This window comes from Marmota flaviventris, chromosome 8 (genome assembly GCF_047511675.1).
Source record: "Marmota flaviventris isolate mMarFla1 chromosome 8, mMarFla1.hap1, whole genome shotgun sequence".
Taxonomy (NCBI): Eukaryota; Metazoa; Chordata; class Mammalia; order Rodentia; family Sciuridae; genus Marmota; species Marmota flaviventris.
In genome coordinates, this window is record NC_092505.1 from 52,773,178 (window position 1) to 52,786,837 (window position 13,660).

At 34.5% G+C, this 13,660-nt stretch overlaps 1 protein-coding gene across 1 annotated transcript in view; it reads left to right on the forward strand.

Annotated features, from left to right (window-relative positions):
- The window catches only part of Ubxn7 (UBX domain protein 7), a 53,781-nt gene extending 41,701 nt beyond the window's left edge, over positions 1-12,080 (forward strand). The window contains exons 9-11 of the mRNA XM_027935938.2: positions 6,556-6,949; positions 7,073-7,152; positions 7,491-12,080. Coding sequence (XP_027791739.1) covers positions 6,556-6,949; positions 7,073-7,152; positions 7,491-7,652 — 636 coding nt within the window. The 3' untranslated portion in view covers positions 7,653-12,080. The remainder of the gene's footprint in view (positions 1-6,555; positions 6,950-7,072; positions 7,153-7,490) is intronic.
- The last annotated feature ends 1,580 nt before the right edge of the window (positions 12,081-13,660 follow it).

Below are 13,660 nucleotides of genomic sequence, written 5' to 3' on the forward strand. Positions count from 1 at the left end.
GTTTTTTTAAGGAAACAAAACCAAAAAAAAAACAACAACAACCCAGTGTTTCTTTAATTTCCTTGAGAGAGTTTTCTTATTTTTTGCATTCTTAAGGCTGATGTTGGACAAACCAGAACCTGAGCCTGTGAGCTATTGGATTATGACATAAACTGAATTTACAACCTCACTTTAAAGAGTTCAAGCAATAATTGATAGAGATCTTGCTTTGCATGCACATATGCACAAGGTCCTGGATCCATCTCTAGCACTATCAAAAAAAAAAAAAAGTTGGGGCTGGGGCTCAGTGGTAGAGTGCTTGCCTAGCATGAGTGAGGCACTGGGTTCCATCCTCAGCACCACATAAAAATAAACAAAGGTATTCTTACATCTACAACTACAAAATTTTTTTTTTAAAAGTTAAAAGCATTTAGTGGGAAAGTCTGGACCATAAAATTGGAGCAATATATACATAGGAATGGATTTGGGTGTCTGGTACCTCAGACCTTACTTTTGATACCAAATTCTGAACTCTACAAAATTTATTTCAACTTCATATAAAAGAAACACCAACAAATAAAAATTTAAACAAGGAAGATGCTTATTTATCTCAGCAAAAAGTCCAGATAAGCAGTCTGTGTTTTGAATTCTGGGGGTGCCATCTAGGAACCAGGTTCCTCCTCTTTTTTTTCCTGATCTTCCATCTTTAGTCTTGTCGTTTGTTCTTGTGGTCAACGAAGAGATACTTCACTGATAGGTCTCATATCAGTATTGCAAGCATGGATGAGGAGGAAGGGATATCATCTTATTACAAAGGTAAATAGTCACAGATAAGAGTCCTGTGTATTTTAGCTGGCACATTTTCTTACACAAACACAATCGAGGTGCTATTAATAAAGAGGCAGAGGAAAATAGATATGAGATAGGAAACTAACCTATGTGGTTTACAATGTCATCTGTAGTTAGTCCAAGCTGTTACATGTCACGTGGGCACAAGTTTGCTTTTCTTTGTGTGTGATAAATTCACCTCAAGTTTATTTTTTAAATTGTATAGCTTTATTGACATAAAATTGTGCAGTAAAATTGAATATAAGGTTTATAGTTGGACAAGTTTTAATGTTGACCCTCTTTTCATGTGCTTTTTTGCTCTATGTATTTCAGTGAAATGTTTATTCAGATCTCTGGCTCTTTTTTGTTTGTTGTCTCTTTAATATTGAATTGTAAGAGGTCCTTTATATTCTAAATATAAGGCCTCTTTTGGATAAATGGTTTGCGGATATTTTCTCCCAGTTGATGCTTGTTTTCATTTTTATACAGTGTATTTGAAGAGCAAAATTATAAAGTTCTGATGAAATCCAATTTGTCGATTTTCTCTCTCTCTCTCTTTCTCTCTTTTTGAAACTGGGGATTGAACTGAAGGGTGCTTAACCCTTGAGGCACATCCCCAGCCTCTTTTATTTTTCATTTTGAGACAGAGTCTTGCTAAGTTGCTTAGACTGACCTCAAACTGGTGGTCTCGTGCCTCAACCTCCTGAGTTGCTGGGATTACCGGCATGCACCACCATGCCTTGCCTTGCTATATTTTTCCTTAAAAAATACTTTTAGTTCTTGAGTCTATGACACATTTTGTATTGATTTTTCTTAAAATCAATTCATTTATTTTTACTGGTGAATTATAATGATACGTAAGAACAGAATTCCTTATGGCATATTCATATATGCACATAACATAACTTGGTGAATCTCATTCTCCAGTACCTTTCCTTGTAGCACATTATTTATAATACTACTGTCTAGCCTATTGCCACTCACACATCCCTCATTGTATTTATACTATTATGCACATATAATCCCAAGACCTCCTTTTTTATTCTGAATGATTTTACATTAGCAGATATTTTGGACATTAAAACAGTAAGTAGTCATGAATTTCTTTTTGTTTACTGAAGCAGGTTCAACAACTGTGCAATGAATAGTAAGAAGACTGGTGAATTAATTTTTATATATGATGTTAATCTGTGGTTGAGTTGGATTTTTATGGGTTTTTTTTTTTTTGGGGGGGGTGTGTGTATGTGTGTGTGTGTATTTGGTTATGCCTTAGTTTCAATATTATCTGTTGAAAGGAATTTCCCTTCCCCCCATTGAATTTGCCTTTGTACCTTTGTCAGAAAGAAATTTAGCCAGGTATGGTGGCACATGCTTCTAATCCCGGCAACTCAGGAGGCTGGGACAGGAGAATCACAGGTTCAAAACCATTTTTTGACACTAAGCAACTCAGTGAGACCCTGTCTGTAAATATAAAGTACAAAATAGGGCCGGGGATGTTGCATAGGGGTTGAGTGCCCCTGATTTCATTCCCAGGTACAAAAACAAATAAAATAAATTGATCTTGTATGTGTGAGACTGTTGATGTATTCAAATCAATTCTAGTGATTAATAATGTCTTTTATACCAATATTTCAGTATTTTAATTAATGTATCTTTGTAATGAAGTCTTGAAATCATATGGTATGAAATGTCCCACTTTATTCTTTAAAATTGTTTTCATTATTTCAGGTTCTTTGCATTTCCATATAAGTTTTAGAACTGCTTGTTACTTTCTATTTAAAAAAAAAAAAAAGCTGAAGCTGCTGGGATTTTGTTTGGAAATGTGTTGGCTCTGTGGAGAATTTTGAGGAGAATTGACATCTTAACAATTGAATCTTCAGATCAGTGTACATGGAATATATCTCGTTTACTTGTTTTTTAAGTTTTTCTCAGCAGTGTTTTTGAGTTCTTACATATTGACCTTGTAGCCTGCAGCCTTACTAAACTAATTCTAGTAGCACTTTTGTAGTTTCCTTAGACTTTCTTATGTCTTAAGTCATTTTGTGAGCAACTAAAGACTTTTATTTCTTCTTTTCTAATCCTTAGGCCTTTTATTTGCTTTTTATGCCTTGTTAAACTTGCTAAAATCTGCCTTACAATGTTTCGTAGAGTAGTGAGATGAGACATGAGACACTCTTACTTTGTTTCTGGTGTTCGGGTGAAAGCATTCAGGTTTGTTTTTTTTTTTTTAATTGTCAATGGACCTTTATTATTTATTTATTTATTTATATGCAGTGCTGAGAATTGAATTCACTGCCTCACACTTGCTAGGCAAGTGCTCTTCCACTGAGCCACAACCCCAGCCACAAATGCATTCAGTGTTTTACCACACAGTTTTGTGTTAACATTATATTTATCAGGTGAGGAAGTTTCCTTCTGTTCCTGGCTTGCAGGATTTTTATTGTCAGTGGATTTGTCATTTTTTTTTTTTATAACATCTGTTAAGACTGTCGTGGTTTTCTTTTAGTGAATTCCATTGATTGATATTTTTAACATTAAACCAACCATGCATTCTTGACCTAAAATCCATTTGATTATGATCCATTACTTTTTAATATATTGTTGAAATTTATCTATTTATTTAGTGTATTGACCAGAGATGGAACCCAGGGTCTCACACATGCTTTGCAAGTGCAGTACCACTGCATTACATCCCTACCTCCCTTCTCCCCCGCTTTTTAAATCTTGGATTTTGATACAGGGACTCCAAGCTGCCCAGGCTGGCCAGAAACTTAGAATTCTCCTGCCTCACCCTCCTGAGTACCTTGGGATTATGTGTGTCACCAAGCCCAGCTGTTGTGAGGTTTTCTTTCTTGTTTTTTTTTGGCGTGCGCATGGGCCGAGGGTGCTTTTGAGGTTTTTGTTGTTGTTGTTCTGTCTTCCTTGTAACAACTTGTAACATGTCTTTGTCTGGTTTGGGTATTCAATTAATGCTGACTTCACAATAAATTGGAAAGTGTGTCCATGTCTTCTGTTTTCTATAAGAGTATGTGTAGAATTGTTATTATTTATTCATTAATGTTTGGTAACATTTCCACCTGGGTGTAAAGAGTTTTTCTCTATGGGAAGTTTTAAACTACAAATTCAATTTTATTATTAGATATAGTATTATTTGGATATTCATTTGTTTTTGAATGAGCTTTAGTAGGTGTGTGTTTCTAGGGATCTGTCCATTTTATCTGAGAGGTTAAATATGTTGACAAAATTCATTATATTCCCTGTTATTCCTTTAATGACTATAGTTATCCCCTCTAATCCTGTTATTGGTAATTTGTTGGTTTTCTTTTTTTCCTGATAGTCTAACTGAATGCTTAATAGTTTTATTGGTCTTAATGAGCCAGATTTTGGTTTCACTTATTTATTTTTTTTTAAAGAGAGAGAGAATTTTTATATATATATATATATATATATATATATATATTAGTTCTCGGCGGACACAACATCTTTGTTTTTTTTTGTATGTGGTGCTGAGGATCGAACCCGGGCCGCCCGCATGCCAGGCGAGCGCGTTACCGCTTGAGCCACATCCCCAGCCCAAGTTTCACTTATTTTTATTTACCTATTATGTTTCTGTTATCTAGATCATGCATTAGTTTTTTGTCCTTTTCTGCCTCTCCCCTCTTCTACTTTGTTTGGGATTAATATTGCTTTCTTTTTCTAAGTTGTCAGTTTGTTTATTTTGTTTTGGTTTTTTTTTTTAAGTGGAAATTTACTGCTTTAGCTCACATACCATAATTTTTTCTAGCTTAACTAGTAAATGGAATTTCTTAGCGGACATGTTTTCTTTTCTTTCAGTGGTGGTGCTGGCAATTGAACTAGGGCTGCTTTACCTCTGAGCTTCATCCCCATTTTTTTTAATTTTTATTTTTTTTGAAACAGGGTCTCACCAAGTTGCTGAGGCTGGCCTCAAACTTCAGTCCTCCTACACTGTGCCCAAATGCTGGACATGTTTTGTTTTATAAACATATAAGTAAAAAATCAGAGGAGTGTCTGTTGTACTAGTCTGTTGTGGCTACAATCTTTAAAATTAATCTACATGCTGTAAAATATTATTATTATAAATCTGCATTCTACCTAAGCTATTGAATGTCATGTGGTACATCTTTCTGCTTTTGGAAGGTGATAAATTGATGTTGTTTGAGATTTTCCCTTAATTTTTTATCATGTGACAGATAGTGGAAATCAAAATGAGGTTCTTTTTTATTTTTATCAGCAACACATAAATTTTTTACTTTTTTATTGTGGAAAAATTAAAGAATATTCAGAAACTGAAAGGATTTATGAGACTGTAGATATCTATTAGTTAATTTCTGTAATAATAGGTGGTCAGTTTTCTTTAACCTGTATTCCACTATATCTGCATTACTTTGAAGCAAATCTCAGAATTTATTGTTTTGTTCATTAATATTTGGCATGTATCTTGACAAAGGCTCTTTTTTTAAAATATATTTTTTTTTAGTTATACATGGACACAATATATTTATTTTTTTAATGTGGTGCTGAGGATCCAATCCAGTGCCTCGCATGTGTGAGGCTTTTTCTTTTAGTCATAGATAGGCACAATGCACTTATTTATTTATCTATTTATTTTTATGTGGTGCTGAGTATTTTTAATTTTAAAAAAGATCATTTTCAAAAACCATTATAATACCACTTAGCATACCTTAAAATTAACAGTAATTTTTCAATGATGAGATAGCCAGTGTTGAACTTGATCTTACAAATTTTTTTTCTCTGTGGTGTGTTTGAGTGCAGATCTTAATAAGTTTTACTCTAGCAGTCTGTACTTTATAACATACTTTGTTCAGTGAAGTCTTTTCTTTCTTTTTTTAAAAAATATTTTTAGTCGATGGACTTTTATTTTATTCATTTATTTATATGTGATGCTGAGAATCAAACCCAGTGCCTCACACATGCTTGACGAATGTTCTACCACTGAGCCACAACTCCAGCCCTTATTATTCAGTGAAATCTGACCCAAGAACTTTACCAAGGGGAAAACTCAAAATTTGCATTTTTCTTATCATAATGAAAACTTTTATTATAATTAACCTTGGGAGAATTTTGTTATGTTCCCCTAGTTTTGTATGACATTTTGTGTTGAATGTTAAAAATTAGTGCTAATTGAAGAATATAATGGTGAACAAGAAATACATCTTTTTCTATTATTTAGTCATTTTTAAAGAATGGTGTTTTGGCATGCATGGTGGTACATGCCTGTAATCCCAGCAACTGGAGGTTAATATTAATAAGGCAAGGTGAGCAACTTATCAAGGTCATGTCTCAAAACATAAAAAGGACTAGGGGTATAGCTCAGCTGTAGAATGCCCATGTGTTCAACCCCCCCACTACCAAGTGGGTGGGAGGGCAAAGAATGGTGTTTGGGTTTTATATTTAAAACTTTAGTTCTTGTCGCTATAAACTGTTTTCTTGGTTTTGTTTATTTTGATGGCAAAAATAATCTGTTTGAAACATCAGTGTGCTAAGTGCTATGATAGGTTTTACTTTTCTAAATGTACATTCCAGTTTGACTTTGTAAGACAAAGTTCTTGTCCTCAAATAGCTTAAATTATAGTGGAAGAGATACAGTCATTAGAAAATAATGATGGCAGGTTGACTGTTATCTTTCTTAATACTCTGTTTGACATGATTATTTTTTTGGTTTAACTATTTTTCTTTCCACTTGTGTTTTATGACTACATCTCACAGGAGAGCCTTATAGATGCAAGTGAAGACAGCCAGCTAGAAGCTGCCATCAGAGCCTCCTTGCAAGAAACACATTTCGATTCAACACAGGCAAAACAGGATAGCCGTTCAGATGAAGAATCTGAATCTGAACTTTTTTCTGGCAGTGAGGAGTTCATATCCATTTGTGGCTCTGATGAAGAAGAGGAGATAGAGAATCTTGCCAAATCCAGAAAGTCTCCCCACAAGGATTTGGGGCATAGAAAAGAAGAGAATAGAAGACTACTGACTGAGCCCCCTGCTAGAACTGAGCCTGGAACAACCACAAATCACCAGGGATTGCCAGCTGTGGATCCAGAGATTTTGGAGATGTCACCCGAAAAATCTGATGGAGTAGTAGAGGGAATAGATGTAAATGGTGGGTTAGAGTACATACTTACTTAAAGCTTGAATATTATATATTACTATTGGCACTTGTTTATTTAAATTAATCTCCTATCTTAAACTCATTTTTTTTTTTTTTTTAAACTCTTCCCTTAAGGACCAAAAGCACAGCTGATGTTGCGGTACCCAGATGGAAAAAGGGAACAGATCACTCTCCCAGAGCAAGCTAAACTGCTAGTAAGTATAGCTATTAGAAGCATTTGGTTGAATCAGAGAAATTAATAAATTGAAGTAAGTCCCTGGGTTCAATATTTAGTACTGCAAATGGAGGGGGGGCAGTATTTTATATTTAATTCATTAATGCTGTTCTCTTTGGGGTTTTTTGGTCCTGAAAATTGGAACTTTCAGGGATGATCTACCCAGTCCTTTTGTAGTTTGAGTATCACTAAGTTGCTAAGGCCAGCCTTGAACTTGTGATCTCCTGCCTCAATCTCCTGAGTCACTAGGATTACAGACATTTGCCATTTTCCCTTTTATTTTCATCTCATAGGTTTGTTTTTCTCTGTTTCTCTTAGGCTTTGGTGAAGCACGTCCAGTCTAAAGGATATCCAAATGAACGTTTTGAACTTCTCACCAACTTCCCTCGAAGAAAACTTTCTCATTTGGACTATGATATTACATTACAAGAGGCAGGGCTTTGTCCTCAAGAGACTGTCTTTGTACAGGAAAGAAATTAACACCATGGCCTGACCTCTCTCAGCTTACCCCTTTTTTCCCTTTTCCTGTGAGATACCGTGTCACTAAGTATGCATTTTGGCTCATAGGACCATAGAGTCAAAGTTGGCAAATAAGTCACCTGCCTTCTCTTTTATTTCTTGTTCTCACCTGTAATCAGTCTCTTTCTCCCTCCCCACTTTTTTCCTCCCCCATTCTCTTATTTTTTCCCATGTCCTTTCTTTCTTACCTAATCTGGTGACCAAATGGAAGTGTATGGATAAATCTCTCCTAGTACTGGCAGCAGGAAATGTGTGTGTCAATAAGTGATCTCTTGCACGGCACTTTTTCGGGATCAAATGAAACTACTTCTGAGACTTCTTTGACAAAGAATGGCTGGATGCAGAATAAGAACAACCTTTCTTTTTTTGTAAGCCCTCATTTGCAGTAAGAAGAACTTCTCAACCAATTTTTGTTGTTGTTGTTGTTGTTCTTCATGTAGGAAATAGCACGTAACAAAACATCCAAGCTTTTGTTTACATGGAAAAAGCACCATAATTATTACTGATCATATTTGAATTTTTTTCCCCCAAAGAATTCCCATTTTCCCATTTATAAGAGCTATTTCCATGATACGTGTTAGTAGAAAAATGAGTGTTCAGTTTAGGATATGTAGCATGGGGTTGCTTTCAGTGGCCTAGCCTGAGACAGCTTTCTTCATTACTACTGTGTAATATTGATCTTGCTAGTCCTAGAATGGACATTTAGTGAGCATATTGTAGTGACCGGGATAGGAAGGTGCTTGCCGTTTTTGCTAGTACAGCATATTAGTTCCTTTGGCTTCTCCATTGTCTGGGTCCACAACAATCTGTAGGAAGGCAGCTATTCAATAATCATGCAGTACAATGGCTTGTAATTGTAACCCTTGTGGTTATGGATTGTCCTATGTGCTTAAGGCATACTTAGGTATGTCCCAGGGTAAAAGAAAACTACGCAGCTGAGAGTTGCTAACCATGTTCCTTTGGTTATAAATAATGATTCTTTTTTTTTTTTTTACCCCTGGTTGGAGTAAAAAAGGCTCTGGTGACTGACCGGCCTTTAATTCCTCATAGTTTTCTTTCAAAGGATATCAAAACTGAAAGTCTCCAAAAGGAAGACCTTTAAGCTAAATTCTTTAAAAGACAACATTTTAGTAAGGGATGCTGAGGGTTGCCAGTGATCTTCAGATGTTGTGGTGTTTTTCTGACAACAAACGCCACATTCAAATATTAGTTAGTGAAAACTTCTTTCAGTATTATTTAGAAAAAGGCATCTTGAATCTATATAATACTGTTTACTTATCAGCTTCACTATATGCTCAGTTCTTCCTTTGAGCTTTATATAAAGTCTTCTGACAGGATAGTAGTAATCTCGTGGCAAAATCAGAACTGGTTATAAAACCATTTATATAGAATGACCTGTTTTGTCATTTGGGGTTTGAATTGATTCTTCTACTTGAGGAACAAATGGCAAATTGCTATTGCTCAGAGACCTTTTAGGTTCCCATTTACTGTAAGATCACTTTCTTGGCAACTAAGGGATTAAAAAAAAAAAAAAAAGAAGAAAAAAAAAAAAGCTGTGTGTTGCTAGTGTACAGTTATAGACTATGGTTTTTAATGGTTGGATTTTGAGGGACCCTTCCTAAAGAATGAGTTATGTATCTCCTCAAGGAAATCATGGAAAATTCTGTTATTCTTCAGTGAGTCCTTTTGAATTAATGTTCTTAACATTTTTTTCTAAGTCTGTGTAAGTGCTTATGTACACGTATATAATTGTATAAATATTTATAAATATATTTATATAATTGAAATTTCATTTATACCTTGAGTCAAAGTTCTCTCTTTAGATCGGTGACTGAATAATACCACTTTGGTGTTTTTCATAGGCTCTTGAGGCTTAACTAGCAGCTTCTGGTTTATTGAGGAAACATGGTTTTTAATGTTAATTCCTCAGTTATATCTCTGAACTTGTATAACAGATTTGCTATCTGAGGAACAGAGCTATATACTAGAAGGTACATTAGAGAGTAAAAAACTTGTTGATAGTTAGTCAAGGTCAGAAATTAAAAATTCATGGAGGCACAGGGTAAGAAGTGAGGATATGCTCAGCTTTGTGCTTTGATAGCAGCTATCTTCACTCCCAGCAAAGTCATAGCTAAAACCCAAATTGGTCGAAATTCTAAGTTAAGAATTTTAACTTATAGGACTGTTTCATCCTCTTTCCTACTAGCTTCTCTCTTCATAAAACATATCTTGAAGTCCTGAGGCAGCATGCTCATAAATGAGGGGATGTAGTTTTTAAATATGCTCAGCACTGGCAAACCAGATATTAAAAACCAAAGTGACTTTTTCAACTTGGGTCACTATGAGATGACCGAGTATATATAGGATTTAAGTAAGAGTCAGGGCATGGTACATTCATCCATCCTGGATACAATCAGATGTTTAGAGTACAGAATGTAGGGGATTTTGTTTCATTTTGAAGCAGGAGTGTAATCATCTTGAGGTGGATAGAGAGGCCCATGAGGAGAGGTTATGGATTATACTTGGGAAAAGTAAGTGCAGAGTATTGCTTTGTTCAACTTAATCTATTTAGGGAGTATGCTTTCTCCAGTTTGCCTTATTTCCTCTACAAGTTCCTTTGCTTTTTGAGGGAGAGGTTTTATTGAATAGATTAAATGAAGTCAGTAAGGTTAGATAAAAATAGTCACTCCCCCTGGTAAATATTGGAAACAACTTAAAAGACAGTTTTTAAAAGGTATGGTGGAAAAGATAGATTTTGAGAGTGACAAAAGGATAGGGAGATAGAATGAAAACTAGCAAGGAAAAAGTGAGAGGGACACTTTATTGAATATGATTTAGAAAGAAACCACAGAAGAGAAAGAATAGTGCCAAATGAGGGAAGAACAAGGAACTAAAGTAACTAGCATGTGCTGTGTGCTTCATGTGCTTTTTCTCCTTTAATCCTCCTACAAACCCTACAAAATGTATAATTTCCCCATTTAACAAATAAGGAAGAAAATTAAAGTTCATAGAACTTGTTAAGGATGTCACAGCGAGTAAGTGGCAAATCAAAATTGGAATTCAGAGTCCATTTCTTTGACCCTGGTGCTGTGTTCTCCCACATAAGGGAAATACGCCCAAAAAAGTATCCTCCTTGTTTGGCTTTGTAAATTAACAGCTGGTTTTGTTTTCTTAAAGCTAGGGGGAGTAGTTGAGGTAAAGCTTGTGGAATTTGCACTATGCCTATAACTTCTTACTTATTTTGAGAGACTAATTATTAATAATTGCTTTTTTAAAATGATGCACTGATGAATATGTGAAAGGAGAATAACTATCTAACATTATTTGCCAAGAATAAATGTAAAGGGTAAAAAAGAATTTTCTTTCTTTAACCATTTTTCAGAAAAGATACAATTAATCTTTTCTGTGTTCCATCCATGCTAGATTATTGAACCTTCTATGTGTGTTTTTAAATCTTCTATAAAATTCTACTTCCTTGACCCTATGAAGAAACAGTTTTATGTTGAATGCTTACTCAAAGTTGGAAATATTTTGAAATCTAAGATCTGATTCTTTACTGTTATCCAGTTAGGGAGACACATTACACATAAGATCATTGGAGAATATGTAAATGTTTGCCTTTCCCAGATGAAACTATAATTACAACAGAAGTTTAGAGAAAGGAAGGAATCGTGTAGGTTTTAGTTAGCTGATTCTTCACAAAGAAAGAGGACTGAAGGGTGACAAACACTAGCTCAAATTTTTTTTTTCATCTATAATCTTTAGTTTCACCTTTTTTAACTACTAGGTTTTTGGTTCAGTGAGGCATAACCAGTACTCAAGTATCAAAGGATTCTTGATCCCCAACACTAAAGATTCTTAATTACCAGAGATCTTACTTGGACACTTAGGAAAAACACCAGAGGGAGTTACTAGCAACTGAAAAATAAAGGAAAGTTTTAACTTGTCCACCCAGGTACAGATTAAAGGTATAGTGTATTATATAAGAAATGCAGAAAAGGCACTATTTTAGGTTTAAGTGCACTTGGGTAATAGCTGTGCTAATCAACTGTTATATTGGAAAGTCTCTTTCTACCTCTGAGTCTTGGGTTCCTCATCCAAATAATTGAAAAATCTGACTAATAATTCTCAGTCTTTTCAAGCAAAAGTACTTATAATTTTAAATTCTGGCATGGGTATGGAATTGTGGGATTAACTGTGAATATAATTAATTCCGTAGAGAAAATGTAATGTGCATTGGAATTGCAGAGCCCTTGCAGAAACTCTAGGCGCCCACATACTGTAGACCACTGAGTTGCATTATCTCTAAAGTCCTCCAAAATTTTATGCATCTGGTCTTTCCCCTTTGTTATATATTATCCTTAGGCTTATTAAAAGTGTTCTTGTTAATGTGTTCCTTTGCTTTTTTTTCCCCTGTGTCCAGATATCATTTGCCCAGTAACTTGATAGAAGCATACTTCGATGATTTGAAATTCCCCAAAAGGGGAGTTTAATAGCTATTAGAGATCTAGTAATGACCTTTGAAACAATTCATTAATTTTTAATACATAATGCTGTGTGCCCACTTGTTGTTCTATACAACTAAAATGTAATTAATGAGAACCAAATACATCACTGACACTGGAGTTGAATTTTATTTTGTGGACTTTAAACAAAGGACTTAACTGACTCAGCAATTGTTAGGAAACTGTATAAGTTGTAGAATTCACATTTGGATTTTTTTTTTTTTTCTTTTTTGGATGGTGCTGGGGATTGAACCCAGGACCTTGTGCATGTGAGGCAAACACTCTTATCAATTGAGCTATACCCCCAGCCCAAGACCCCATTAAGTTGACTTTTAAAGATAGTTCATGTCCCATAGAGTGTATTTCATTGTTTCAGTCTCTCTTCCTGCCCCCACTTTTGCCATTTTTCATTTAACTACTATGTAGTAAATTATACAGTGCAGGCTGATGAATAAGCAATGTCTTGTGTATAGCCAAAAGAAGAAATCCTGCCCCAAGGAAAAAAGTAAAAAAGAACTAACCCTTCTGCAGTTTCCAGTAATAATAAGCCTTGATGAATAGGCCACATAAAAATAGGTATAAATTATGAATATTCAACATCATTGGTTTGCCTTGCTTATTATATTAGCATTCCAGTTATTGTCATGAAACTTAGTATTGCATAGTATACATTTTAGAATAGAAGCAAGAATGTTCTTTAGAACAGAAGAATACCACTCCACTATATTAATTTCCTCTGTTATGTAGAGATTGGGTATTTCAAGGATGATATTCTTGATTTTTTACTTACCTATGTGTCAATCCAGTTGGACAGCTTAAAATTAAGGTTGTTTTTGTTTTTAATAGAGATTATGGTTTCCTTGGTTAATTTTTCCTATGAAGTGAATTCATGTGATTATAGATTTTTGGATGTTATGAAAACTTTTAATTGGAAAAATCTTTTACAATCTTACTTTCTCTTTTGCTTCTCTATTCTTGATTTTGACATCCTTTCTCTGAAATTAGTCATGATTTTTAATTAATTGGCTATGTTTTAAGAAATTCCACTTCTGAGTCTTTTTTTTTTATAAATTAATATACAAGGGAAGAATTTGAGGCAGACATTTTTTTAATAGCTAATTATCTCTACTTAAGGAGAATTCTTTTATTCCAAATAGAGAATGGCTGACTGTGACACCCCTACCTTTTGACATAAAGGTTGCTGTTGTATTACTTAGAATCTTGGCCATTCTCATACCATGGTGATGTTTGGCCATATTTTTTATGACCTTTTTCTACCATGTGATCCCAAAGTAATGTTGTATGATCCAATATGAACTTCTTAAAACATAATTTAGCATTTCTGTAATGAGGTAGTTTAAGAAGATAACCAGATTTATTTGTAGAATTAGAAATACAGGTAACCAATTATAGTATTTTTGCCTAAGAATAATCACATATTAATCTATAAATATGGGAACTTAT